At 45.2% G+C, this 14,649-nt stretch overlaps 1 protein-coding gene across 1 annotated transcript in view; it reads right to left on the reverse strand.

Annotated features, from left to right (window-relative positions):
* The window catches only part of TENM4 (teneurin transmembrane protein 4), a 511,167-nt gene that overhangs the window by 88,947 nt on the left and 407,571 nt on the right, over positions 1-14,649 (reverse strand). Inside the window, exon 16 of the mRNA XM_004683244.2 lies at positions 10,424-10,570. Coding sequence (XP_004683301.1) covers positions 10,424-10,570 — 147 coding nt within the window. The remainder of the gene's footprint in view (positions 1-10,423; positions 10,571-14,649) is intronic.

Raw genomic sequence — 14,649 nt, forward strand, 5'->3', positions numbered from 1 at the left:
AAAATGGGTAACAAACCCAGGGATTAGAGCCTATTGCCCAAAGTAGGGCCAGAAGTCCAGGGTTCCAATCCTGCGCTTTGAAGGCAGAGAAAAAAACAAACTCCCGTCTTCCTGGCTGGGTTCAGATTCTGCCTCAAGGGTTTATTAGCTGTGTGACTTTGGGTAAACTTCTGCCCATTCTGGGGTCCAGATCCTGTCTGGTGTTCTCTTCAGCATGTAGAAGTGGTGTTTAAAATATGACTGTTACATAAATGAATGAAAATGGAATGAATAATAAATGAAGAAAAATGGAATGGGATCATTAACAAAAGCAGGGGAAGTGACCAAATGCCAGCCCATGAAAGTCAGTAACTACAGCTTCATTCAATTTAACATTTTCAGCAGTATGATGGGAGGATAATAACTTGAACTGAAGTTCAAGTTCCAGAACTGTCCCCTACATGGGCTGTAGCCGAGTTCCTGAATGTCATGTGATCTCTCCGAGTCCCCATCTCCTAATGCTCCATTGTCTTCATGTGGCTTATGATACAGGTTGTTCAGCAAGGCACTGCATGTGCACTGGCTAGACTGACACCCCATCTGCACAGGCAGTACCCCTGAGACTCCTAACCAGTGTATGGCCTCAGGTGAGCTACCTGGTCTCACTCTCATCCAAAATTTAAGAACAAAACTCCCTTGTCTTTCCCGTCCATGTCTGTGTGCTGTGCTTGCCCGTGTTGACTTCTTGAGGACTGCCCAGTGACTGTGTGAGTGTAGGCTATAGGGTTAGACTGGGCTCAAGTCCTGCCTCTGAAACATACACTGTGCAACCCTGGGGAAGTTACTTCAACTCACTGGCCTTGGTTACCTCCTAGCTTACATGGGGATCATTTAGGATTGTCATAGGAGTATTTGTTACATAGACATATACTCTAGCAGAGTAACTGACAGATAGGAAATGTTTAATAAGGAGAAATTCCCCTTCTTAACCTGGGACCAGAGCCTGCTCACCAAAGCGAAGGGCCATTTTTCTCTCCTTGCCTGCCAGATGTATTCTGACCTGGGGGGTAAGGGACCGCCTTGGCCCAGCACTGTCCTGGGTCCTAACTTGTGGTGGTGGGTGCCAGTTCCCAGAGATGCCAAGTACTGCCTGGCCGAGCACCTGTCTTCTCCTGCAGTCGGCAGGCTCCATCACACTCTTGCACTGCCCGTCAGACATTGCTTAAACACATAATTACAGCCCGAGTTGAGGGTTATTTGCATTCTGCTATTGATGTTAGCATGACAGATTCAGCTGCCGCATCCATAACTCTGCAGAAATGCTCCATTATTCAATCCCAGCGAGCAGGGACGCTGACCATTAAATCAGCTAGCACAATTGAAGGACTGTGAAAAGTCATGGCTAATTTGAAATTTTATTAGCTCTTGCCCGCTCTTGTTTACCACCAAAGCAGCCCGAGGAAGCCAGTCCTTTACCTCTTTATAAACACGCTGCCCTGTGGTGAGGAACTGCCTCTTGTCTTATCCTGGGGAATGTTAGCCAGGAGTTACTATTATTATTATTCATATTAAATGATGATGATGGTGAATAATTCCAGCTGCCACTTACTGAGTGCCAGGTGTTGGGCTCAGTGCTCTCAAGGAACGTGTCATAGACTCTTCCAAACTCTACCAAACAGCCACTGTCATCACCATACACTTTAGAGAGAAGGAAAGAGGCTCAAAGTGGAAAAGTCATTTGGTCAAAGTCACATTGTCAGTGAAGAAATTGACTCCAAGTTTCAACTCTTCTTTTTGGGGTTTGAAAGGTTCTTTGAGCCCTGAAGAAAACTTATAGGAACTATTTCCTAAGCGCAACGTGTGACTTGAGCCTCGATGAAATACGGCTCAATTCTGTGCCCTGCAAGTCCCCGTCTCCCCGCTTTGGAAGGCTGATGTTCTCTCTGTCTCCCTCCTGAGACCATGGTATCCTGGACACCAGGTGGAACCACTGCAGTATTCCAGCATGGCTGCTTCAACTTCACCCTTGTCTCTATACTGTGGAGCTTCCCTCACCTCCATTTTTTTTGTTGTTTAAAAAACAAACCTGGCAATGAATTTTAAAGATAAATGGCTGTTTCCTGTGGTTGGAGTGTCTCTGAGTAGATCTGGTTGACCATTCCGCTGCACATGGAAGTTCAGTGAGGGCTCTGCCTTCTAATTCCCCCATAAACCCAAGCCCAAGCCCATCTCTCAGAGACACTGGAAGGTGATGCTCACAGATGGGAAGCTCTCAGCATGATGGCTTCAGTGAGTTCTCATAACTAACAGTTAGTATGAGTTCGGGTGGGGTTTTCTCTGTTGTGTGGACCCTGCTTGCCACCGGGCCTCAGTCTGGCCCCTTCCTACGTATAAGGCTGTCCTCTCTGTGTAGTAGCTGAAGCAGCTACATGGCCACAGCCACATCCTTAGAAGTTACAAGTCACAGAAACAGAGGTATCAGGGGCCTGAAGGTTGGAGTCCTCTGAAGAGGGGACACCACGCAAACAAGTGCCCATACAAGACTGTGGGATTGTTCCCAGTGAGCTTCGCAGGTTCGGTGATGAACTCCCAAGACTTCTGCCCTCTTGCCTTCTCCTGTGACGCAGCCTCATCATTCATCCAGCAAATATTTGCTGAGTATAAATGTGAGCTAAGCCTCCATTAATAGAGACAATCATATTTAAAGGAGATACACATTTTAAAAATGAGTAGGGCCCACAAAATGCTTATCAAAGGCTCGGTTTTCTAAACCAGCCTTCGTGCAAACCCCTCTGCATATTTTCGAGAGCAACATATGGCAGACTGAAGCATGGCATATGGCTGCGCCACAGTAAGAGAGACTCTTCTACAGTTTAATTTTCTCAAGCACAGATGACGCGTTGTAGAAGATTTGTATTAAGGGGAAAAGTATGATTTGGGAACAGGAAGTACATCTCACAGGGTAGGCTAGAATTCTTTAATTTTCGAGGTTCTTTGGTTCAGGCTAGTATGGAAGTACATTTTCCAAGCACTTTACCTCTCACTTAATTGTAATTCCACACAAGTTGATTGATTTTTATAAAAGGTCCATGTTTTATGTATTTGCTAGATCCATTGAGAGACACTCATTCTTACAGCAGAAAAACAAACAGGAAAAATAGAGAGGGTTTTTCTTTATTCCCTTCAAATTTTCAATAAAGTCCTAAACATTAATATCCCAGTTTTTGGGATGAACACTTTCACCCTAGAAATATCCCCTTTCCTCGTAGTCCTGAGGGTGTCCCCTCTTTCTTTACATGGGTGTGAGGGGGGATGTCAGAGGTCACCTGGGCTGCAGGCTGGAGGGCTGTAGTAATGTCATTCCCAGCATAGGCCTTTGGTGGGAATGGAGGTAAAGAGAAGGCAGAAGAAATTGGCCAGAAAAAGGCAACAGAATTGCAATTAAAAAGGAGAAAAGACAGGAAGAAAGGAAAGAAAAATCAAAAAGGGGCCAGGTCTCTGGGGCACCAAAGGAACATTCTGAATGTTCAGGAGCTTGAACTCCAACCTGAAGTCCCTCTAGCGCCACCCAGTGCTGAAATCAGCATGGTGCACAGGCGCTGGCTTCTGCCAACATTTCCACCTACCTGGCTGCCTGGAGGGTGAGGCCCATGCCATCTCCCCTTGCCTCCCTCCTCACTACCTACCCAGCTGGTGGGTGTCAACTGACACTGAGAACAGGGGGCCTGGGCACCTGGGAGAAACAAAACTCAGGCTAGATGTCTGAAGTCTGGTCCTCCCTGGACCTCTCACTCTCTAGCTGGGAGATCTTGGCCACACCTTGGCATGTGTCTGAGGCATAATTTCTTTACCTAAAACTGGAAAAAAAAAAAAACTCTGCCAGTCTCTCTGGACTACTGACAATTTCTGATTGGTGAAGAGTGAGCGATGCAGTGAAACAAGTGTTAGTGTCCCTGCCTGTGGAGCCCCTGAAAACATCTCCATAGACGCTGCTACCCTGGCACAGAAGGGCCTGCCTGTCTGTCCGTTCTGTATTTTAACAGTTTCCAGTGAGTGGAGGGGCCTCATGGAACTCTTCTCCTTCTCTGGTATTCGTCAAAAAGGGGATGGTAGATGGGAGCCTATGGAGTTCCCTCCTGGCTTTCCGAAGCCACAGGTGTACTGGCCCCATCGCCAGCCTGCTGAAACTTTTACAGAAAACAAACGGAGGCCATGAGAGTTCTCTCGAGGGTAATGGCCCAGCTAACCTCATCTTACCTGTGAAGACACTGGGGCTCAGGCTAGGCGACTTACCCAACATCATCTGGCTAGTGAAGGGGCAGACATATGAATGTGGACACTCATCTTTTGGACAAATCCCACTCTTCCACCCTTCACCTCTGCGAGGGCGCTGGCCATTCTGGTTTCCCTGCCCTGTTCTCCCTCTGCGAGGGCAGGGACTTGTTTATGTCTCTATCACAAGTGCCTAGCATAGTACATTGCACACAGGAAGCCTCATATTTGTTAAGTGAGTGAATGATTATGTGAAGGTTCTGATTAAAGGGCTTGGCGTGGGCCATTTCAGGCCATGGATAGGATGGGAACCATTCTCTGGGAGGAGAGGCTCTTCTCTCTTGTATTAGAGACAAGGGGCAGGCCTGTTGTGTTCACTGAGCATCTATCATGTGACTAGAAGGCCCCGTAGCAGGCACTGGACAGATAGGCATAAGCCTGTGTGGGTCAGACAGCACTGTCAGAGTGCCTGGGAAGAAGGACGAGGAGGGCCTTGTGGAAGGCATAGGTGGGAATCCCATTCAGGCTGGAGCTGACATATTTCATGGAAGAGAGAATGCTTAAAGGGAGACTAGAAGGATGGACAAGAATAAGCCAAAAGCAGAACAGAGCAGGGGGCAGGTAGGCTTGGGAGAGCTGTCGATTAGGAACCTCTATATTGTAGTTTGTGTGGTTCCATAACAGGGTGGTCCCCTGGACAGAGTATACAAGTTTCTCCCTCTGCAGGCTTAACTCCTTGCCCATCTCGATGGCGCTTTACCTTGCTGCGGACCAGACTGTAGGGAGGCTTTGGAATTGGTTCACAGTGGGCAGCGAGCAGTATTCAGGGAGGCTATGGGGAGGGAAGGGCTCTGACGGCTTTCTCTACACATCTGGAGGGTATGTCACTTGCTATAATAAATTCCATGCCTTCTTTGAACGGGTTTGCAAAGTCTTTATCTGGCCCTCGGAACACAGGATTTTTAAAGGTCAATTTCTCTCATGTCTTATCACAAGAAACGTGGTGTGAGATAGTCTGAAGGGTGACCAAATTCTGTGGCTTTATGTGAACTCTCCATTCGGCACAGGGAGAGGGGCAAGAGAAGGGAAGGGAGGACCAGAGCTTTGTTCTTAGCTTTCCCAAAATTTCCTTCCAGCTTCCAGCTTGCATATGTCAGTGATCCATATTGCAATCCATGATTGCTGTTCATGGGGGCTAACAGGACCTAAAGAGATATAACACCTTGAAGCTGTTTAAAACTCCTTTATCAAAAAGGGTCTCATGGCTTAAGATCCAGTGGATTTCTTATTTTTTTTTTTAAATTCTGGTTCTGTCCGGACTCATTGTCTTCCAGTTATCCATTGTGTCTTTGGAAAATGACCTTAGCTCATCAAGCCTCAGTTTCCCTGCAGAAAATGCCTCCTTGCAAGTTTGTGGTGAATGGGGGATCATTACTCAACATGGCCGGCACAGTGCCTGCCTTAGGAATGTACTCTAAATGATTACTTTCCCTTAGGTACATTTGAATTCTTTTCCTTCTAGCAATGAGCAGGTAACAGCTTAGAACACAAATTTTAAACAGGAAGTGAAAAAGGGTCAACATGCATTTCTATATGGAGACATACATTATAATTATTAATGCAAAATTGCATACAAAATTGTATAGCATCTATTAGCATATACAGATAATTCAAATCTTTAAAAAAGAAGAACTAAGGCTCACAAAATTAAGTAGTTCACTTGAGGTCACATAGCCTGAAATGCAAGAGCCAGGGATTTGAGTCCAGTCAGTCTACTACAGAACTTGCATTTTTAACTACTGTGCTATGTTGCACTTTAAGTACATCACATGTAATTCTAACCACAGCCCTGCAAGGCAGGCATTGTTATCCTTATTTTATAGCCACTTAGCACCTTTGGGGCACAGTTTCAGCACTTCTGAAACAGAGATGACAAGAACATCCCCATCTGAGGGCCAAAGTATAATATACCAGAAGAGGCGGGCCTCATAAAGGGCTTCATCAGGGGTACTATAGAAATGGGGTACAACTTCTTTGTCAAGGGGGACACAGAGGAACTCACACTCAGTGAGAAGTTGGGGTCACTGTAACCCCCCCTTCCCATTGGGCCCATCACCCACAGTTCTGGGTGGATTGTGGAGGCAGGCTGAGCTGACTGGGGGACAGGAGATCATGTTCAGGATCTGTTTCCTGTTTTTCAATCTAGACAACAACCATAAATGAAAATACAAACAAATTAATAAAAGCTAAACCCAATACAGCCATATTGTGCAGTTTTTTCTTTTTGTATCTCACTGTTTGAAAACACTGCAACAGCATTCTTAATGAAGCTTGAAATTCAAGTTTAATTTGGAAAGGATTGCTTTAAGCCTAGCAAATTGGAAAAGGGGAGAAACTGGGAGTTCACAGCAAACTTGGAGAGCCACGGCTGGGTTTACAATAGAGCACTGAGTCCAAGCTCTGGGCACATGAATAGCTCGAACATGGCTGGACTTTGGTGCCTGGGTGGTTTCTGCCACCCTCCAGCTGTGTGACAGGCAGAACAGTTGTACCTGCTAAGCCTCAGTTTCCTCACTGCAAGGAAATACTAAGTGGATGGTAGTACTACACACCTTCCAGTGCTGCTGAGTGAATGCACGCTGCTTTCTGTATGACTTTGATGTGTATGATGTCACCCTCCTCTTCTTTAAGGTCCAGTTTTCTGTCTGTAACCTCGGGGAATGGAGGAGGGACCTGCAGTCCATGGTCTCTATCTCTCCCACTGCTGTTACTTGATCTTAAAACTCCACTAATTCCTCCTCCAAGTCCCTAAATCTTATCAGCCCAGAACACTCATTTAGTGACACTCACACTATTTCCCTCCACCCAATGTATTAATCTGGGAATTTGTGCCATCCCATGCCATGGCTGAAATAAAGGAAATTATTTCATTCTGCTCCTATTAGATTTGATTGTTTATATAATGATTTCATCTAAATGCTTGTGAGCTTCCTGAGGGAGAGAAACTAGTCCACACTCATTGGTCTTCACAGCCCCTAGGAAAGGAGCCTGGTGCCGTGTAGATGGTAGAAGCCCACGCATATGCTTGCCTGGACCACAACCAGCCTGCTAAGCGCAGCTCACTCGCATGCTGCCTGCAACAGCCTGTCCTAGTTCTCTCCACTAAAACCCACCAAGACCCAGAGTGACAGAAGCAAGTGAGGATCATTGTTCCCTCTGGCACGCAGGGCAGCCTGCATCATCTGTCATCAGCTGCAGAGCAGGGACCCTCTGTACATGCCCTCTGGCTCTCCCAACGGATGGAGAACCCACCAAACCCAGTGGGTTCTAGGGGAGGTGCTCCCTCATTTCACAGTTGAGAATCCAAGACCAAGTTCCTGGTCTTCCCAGCTAGTGTCTTCTCGACTCAGATGACCCATGGGATGTCTTCCTGGCTATGGGATGTCCCAAGGGGCAGGGAGCACAGAGATATGCAGGCACCTGGAAAGATGAGCCGAGCAAGTGAGTGCTCCACCACGGTGATGACCCTACTGCATTGCAATCACCCGATGCTTCTCTCTCTTTCCTGAGGTGAAGTTCATAAGGTTGGGAATTGTGTTTCATTTGCCTCTAAATCCCCAGGCCCCAGGACAGGCCCAGATGCTGAATGGACATTCAGTTATCACTTGTCAAATGAATGAAAAAACTCAGGGTATTGTACTCAGTCTTGAGGAAAGAAATGAAACAGTAATTACAAATTGCTCCCAACCAAAGGCCTAGGACAGAATGGTTTCCTTAGTAAATCTTAGCAAACTTTCAAAAGAAATCAGAGCAAACATGCTCCAAAACACATTTTACAAGGTCAACACTAACTGCTTCTGAAAACAGACAAGGACATTACACACACATATATATGAAAGCACCTTTCCATTCATAATGCAAATTCATAAATTCAACTGGTATATTCCCCTACAACTGAGGGTTTTCTAATTGTTGTCTTCCAATGCCTGATGGCTCATGTCTCAGAGCAGCTAGAGGGGGCCCCTGCACCCTAGGGTCTATATAAGCCCCATTTCCTATGACAAAAAAACTCTTTCCTTTGCCCAAGTGGTGGGGCTTTGGACTCCTGTGTGCCCACACCCATGTGAACACAGCGATTCTAGCAATGGGGGGCTGGCTTTGAAGGACGGTAAACAGGATAGACTGGTATTGTGTTTCAAGAGGGGAAATAAATGAACCTTGCTTTATAACCAGTCTTATATGTTGTTGGGCGGGGGGAGGTGTGCCCTCTCCCCACATTTCTCAGGGACATTCAGTTCTTTTGTTGCCCAGATGTTCAACAGCTGCCTAGAGGCTTTGGCCAAGACCTTGGATTCTTGAGAAGGGAATGACTTCATGGTGCGGCTCTTCTCTCCTCTTCTAATCACCTGAATGTTATTGTTAGTTATTGGAATTGTGCCTACATAGGCAAGTGAAGGGGAATGCTGAGGAAATTATGCGGGTAATTTAGATTGACATCTCTTTCCTATGAAGAGCAAATATCATTGTGTTTTATCTTGCCTGGAGGGATACATGGAACCTTCTCTGCTCTCCATTTGCCCATGATTATTGCTATGAAAGGAGAGCCCTGTCCTTTCCAGGACACACCGAAACTTATTAAGGCATTGCCTTCTTGGTGAATACCTTTCTTCTGCCACACCAACATACAACTCTGCAACAGCACTTATCACAGCCCATTGGCATTTAACTTTATATCTTTCTCATGTATCCTCTCTATGTCTGGCTCCATAATACCACAACCCTAGATATTTATGAGTAAGAGTAGTAATGAACTCTGTAAGTCTCAGACTGATTAAGGGCTATTTCAATCCTGGAAGCTCTCAGGAGACTGCCATCTCTAGCTAGATCCCAGGGCCCATTACTCCTTGTTGACAACTGCTCTGTAGGGCTCAACCAGGGTGCAACAGGCTTGACCACCCCTGAGGTGCAGGCAGCTGTAGAGGACCGAATGCTGGCTCAGACAGAGCCAGGCAGCCTTAAACAGCCCTTTCTAGATTGCTGGAGGCAATTCAAGGCAATGAGCCAGAGTAATCACAATAGCATACACTTGGCCTTTTAATCCTTACAGTGCTTTGATATTTTAGAATCACACTAAGTGAAAAATTCCCAAAGGTTGGGGTGCTAAATTTCTGGCCTGCTGATTTCCTACTCTGTGTAGGATATGAGAAAGTCCCTTGGTAGAAATATGACAGATCTGCATAAAGAGATGCTAGGCCATCATTTGAAAGGGAGGGTTAACTGCTTCCATCTTCCATTTTTCTTTACCAGGTACCTCTCTTTCTACTCTCCCAATAGTTGAACAGCTGAACTTAACTATTGGTTAAGTCAGAGAGAAACAACCCATCTTCCAAGCGGAAGGAGCTCAATAGCTGATGGTTGTATTTACATGTAAGTTTCCACATCTGAGAGCTGAAGGCTAGACACACTAGAACTGGAATGGTCTTCATTATGCAGTCGCTTCACTTTGTAAGTAGGGAGCAGGAGGCCCAGAGACTAGTCAGTAAGGAATACAGAAGCAGGATTAGATCTTGGGTTTCTTTACTCTCGTCTCATAAATGCTCCACAAGAACAGGCCTCTGTTTTGGGGTTTTGACTGTCCAGCTCTTGAAAAAAATCCAACAGCAAAGATAAATTCCACTACAAAGCTATAGAGGCAGAGGATGTGAAAACAGGGTGGCCTGCAGTGTGCCTCAGGAAAGTTCATGCCAGAATCAAAGGAAGAAAGACCTTGACCAAAGGTAACTCGACCTCCCTTCCCTGGGAAACATCCATCCTGCCACTTTCTGGATGGATTCTTCCTGCCTACGTCCAGTAAGTGTGAGTTCAGAACTTTGCCAGGCAATTCATTCCACTGTTGAATTGTTAGAAAATTCTTCCATATGCCTTCTCTTCAGCACTTACTGTGGGATGGCAATTAATTTCACTTACATTAGCTAATTTAAAATAATTCAAATGGAACAATAGTGAAATGTCCTCATTCCTTAGACCACATGTGTAGCTTTATGCCTGCCCTGCAGGCTTCTAGGACTGGACAGCTGGTGTGCTGGTGGCTTGTTAACTCAGCATGCCTCCCGCCCACCCTCTGCCTCCCGCCCCTCGGAGCTGCATGGGGCCCTGGGTGCCACAGCCCTACCTCCATCATTGTCTTTGCTGTCACCACAGGCGGTTTCCATGGATGTGTCACAGCCAGCTCCTCTCCAGCCCAGCTGGCAGACACAGTGCCATCCATTCAGATCCAAGGTACATCTGCCATTACCATTGCACAGGCCAGGGCAACCCTCTGCAAGGCAAAACAGAGAGTTGAGGTCTGATTGGCCCAGCGACAGCACTCACACACACTCACACTCTACCTGCAATTTAAATAAATGCCTTGACATCCATCAGCACACTGATGCCCTCAGCATTCAGGGAGGCTGGTAACATTAGCAGCTGCCACTTTACCAAGAAGGAACTGAGACTCAGAGGTGAAAGGCCTGGCTGAGGGTGCAGTTGCACAGCCAAGCAATGGTGGGGACAGGTCTGAAACTTCCACTCCTGCACCTAAAACCTCCTCTTTCAAAAGTGATTGGGATTCTGGAGCAGGCCTCAGTGGGCAAAGACTTGTCAGAATCTGACTAGTGGATCCTTGTGCCTGGTCTTTGCTCTCTGTTCTGGTGTGTTTCTCTTGTCTGTCGGCTATTTGGAACAAAGGAGCCATCTCTCTGTTTGCTCCCTATGTCCCCTCAGCACTTCTGGGTCTTATTCTAAAGGGCTGTGCTTTTCCCAGCTCTTGTTACTGGCTCAGTTGTATTGGACCTTAGGCTTTTCATTTGTTCTGTCCTGTTTTCTCCTAAACAACTGTCTTTGCTTTGAGAAAGAGGGCTAGAGTCTTTTTCTTCGCATCTTATCATCAGCTGCTAAAAAGAGGTTTCTGCATGCAATGAGGTCTGCTGGCCACCCTGAGAGATGGGCTAGACTGTCTGCGATTGCAAATGCAGGCACGGGCAAGCTGCCCTTCCCTAATTTCATTCATCTGTACATCTGTTTGACTGTCTGTCATTTATTAAGCACCTTCTCGGGGCTAGCGCTGGAAGTAGAGAGATGAATCAGACCTAGTTTTTATTCTTGAGGAGCATGTAGCCTATCAAAGGAGACAGATTTGTATAAGCAAAATATTTCGCTGCTAAGTGCCCTAAGGGAAATATATAAAATACGGGGAACCCAAGACAGGAGGGGCCCTATGAGAGGGCGGGGATGATTTAATCAAGAAAGGTCAGGCAAGATGTAAACTCTGTGTTGGTTCTACTTTGACCCTTCATAAGGTGGGGAATTTTTGTTACTATTCAAATAGATTTATATGTTTTTGATGACCACCTTTTTAATTTCTTCTTGCTGCGTTTGTGGCTTGGAAATCTATGTCTGAGACTCTATTAAGTTACAATAGCTCACCTAGCTTCTCTTTTCCCCTTGGGTTTTCATTCAAATTCTCTTTTTAACAAATCTGCCAATCCTTTCTTGGGGGGTCTCAAAGCACACTTTTGCTGGCATGCCCTTCTCATCTTTTCTCTGTCCCTGCTCAGTGTCAGGAGAAGGCACGGATGTGAAAGCACTAGCATTCAGAGAGCTTAATTTGTTTTATTTTTATGAGCAGCTGACTGTTACAAGTGTGGCTATCCCCAAAGCCAAAACTGAAAGTTGATGCATTATTCTTAAATGGGACAAACATTAATGGAGCCGTCCAGTATATGATCTAGACCAAGACAGGCACCCACTAATAGCCCATCAATTAGAATCTGAAACTTTACTGTTTGAGGATAGTCTGCTGCTATTACACAGTAAAAGCCCATACTCATTTAGATTTGAAATGTTCAGCAACAACCAATTAATGAATGAGGCCACCCTGTTTTTCACTGAAAGGAGTCAACACTTACTGAGTGTGTGCCAAGCTTTAGAAGGGTTCCTCCCGCAGTTTAAAAGTAAATGGAGATTATATGGTCGCTGCACAGCAGAAGCCTGTTAGGAAAGGTGGGGACCCACCAGCACGGCCACCCCAAAAGCCATGGAGAAAGCAAGTGTAACAGCTGGTGTCAGGAGCAGTGCTGTGACATGCAGGGGACTGCCCAGGTGCCCTGACTTGGTAGCCAAGTTCAGCTATCGTTTCTCAGCATTCACAGACTCCCGCTCCCCAATTAGATCCAATACATGGAACAGGACTTTCTCTCAAACAAGCCTCATTTGTCCTTGAAATGAGTTTGAGAAGTAGGGTCCAACTGCTAAGACTGATGTGGACTGCTTTCTCTTGCTCCAGGATGTAGCCTCTTGGAAGGTACAGAGGACAGCTCCTGTGCAGGGCACAAGCTGGAGAGCCACATGAAAAGCTGGCTACCACACAGAGGTTGCATGACTCAGGCACCTTTCATTTCTTCGCACCTTACTCTACTTATAAAATGGGATTGTTGAGAGGATTAAATAAGATCATGCACAATGTGATATATAGCTCTACCACAGAATCTGAATCTTCTATGTACCTTTACATTCCGTTTGGGTTGAGTAAAGGGAATACAAATCATACCTACAATCTCATATAGAACTCACAAAAAGGCAAAACAGAAAACTAAGATGGTTAACCACACGAAAGGCAGTAAACTTTCTTTATAAAGGCCATGTAACACTGGTGAGTCATACGGGCTCTATTGCAATTACCTGACACCGCCATTGTAGCTTGAAAACAGCCACATGTGATACATAAATGGACATGGCTATGTTCCAATAAAACTTTATTTACAAAAACAGGTGATGGGCCAGAGTTGATCTGTGGACTACAGTTTTCCCATCCCTGGTTTAGATGTTTCAGGGCAGTGATGAGAATGACAGCTGCTATATAGTGAGGATCTACCAGGGCTCACCACTGTGCTAGACACTTTAGATGTAAAAATAACATTGACCAATCATATAACTTTTTGTTCTATTTTTCAGATCCTGATTTTCTAGGGTAGTTTCAACTTTACATCATTTAATCTTAAATTTTTAACAAAATCATGTGTTGTAATATGGTGTGGATTTGGGAACGGGACAGGTCTCAGTTCAAATCCCAGTACCACCATTTTACTTATTACCTGTGTCATCGCTGGCCAATCACTTAAATCTCTAAGCCTCAGTTTTCTCATCTGTAAAATGGAGGGCACACCTAATTCAAAGAGTTGTTGAGAAGTTAATAAGATAATATGTGTTGATTAATTACAGTGGATTTAATAAGTGGTAACTGCTGTTATTATAGTTCTATTTTAACTTTGTATAAACTCACTAAGACAGTCAAAGCCAGAAAGAACTCTTTTGTCAGTCCAACTTGTTTCAATGTTTGGGTAAAAGCTCTGGTCTTTGTAAATACAAACCTTGTCAAAGAGAGCTGAGGCAAACCCAGTGATTTAGTCATAGAGGTCACCAAGCAGCTGAGTGGTAGGCAGCAAGATGTGGTCAGGACCTTGAGTCTCAATCCAGGCCCACCCCTTCATGCTTTCCTCGCTCCGAGTCCTCTGGCTAACAGCAGTATTCCCCACATGTACTTAAATGACTAATCTTGCAATTACTTTGATGCTCCACTCCCTGATTAGAAAGTAACCTCCATAAAAATAATGTTGGATTATCCCAGTGCCTTGCACATAGCAGGTACTTAGAAAGTTTGCTGAAATGAAGCAATAAATGACACGGGGATAGGTTCTGGTATCTCTTTCCAGAATCCTTGGGAAGTTACTTTTTACTTTTGGCCTCATTTTCTCATCTATAAAATGAAGGTGTGGATGAGATGAGCAATTGGTATTTCCAATACAGTAGACCCCATGGAGAAGGCCAAAACAGTTTCAAATTAGATTATTTTGTTCTTAATTTCAATAAGCGTTCCTTAGCACCTATTGGGTGACAGGACTGTGTCAAATCTGGGTGATACAGAGATGAGGTCTATTCTCTGTTCTTTTACATAAACTTATATTCTATTTTTCTAGACTCCACATTGTTCCAGGAAGGATTTAAAATGGGTCTTATCATCAAACAATACCCAAAGTAAGTTTGTGATATTCTCAAAAACAGGATTGTGTGACCAAATATGTTTTGGAAAATAAGGCTTGATTTTCAAGACTTTCTCTCAACATGATCTCTTTCTCAGCCTCCTGTCCAGTTGTAGTAATGTGGATATTCCACACCACTAAGGCCCTGCTAGGAGCCCTCCTTTTGCAAGCTCCGGCTAGCCCAAAGCAGCTAGTGTAGCATCAGTGCTGCTCTGCCTGCCTGAGGAGCTCTCAGGGACAATAAGCTCTGTCACATGTGAAGCCATGGAGACACTACCCACTGTTTCTTCAAATGGACCAAGTAATCCTGAGGGTCTGC

This window comes from Condylura cristata, unplaced genomic scaffold (genome assembly GCF_000260355.1).
Source record: "Condylura cristata isolate star-nosed mole 26May11 unplaced genomic scaffold, ConCri1.0 scaffold00015, whole genome shotgun sequence".
NCBI lineage: Eukaryota > Metazoa > Chordata > Mammalia > Eulipotyphla > Talpidae > Condylura > Condylura cristata.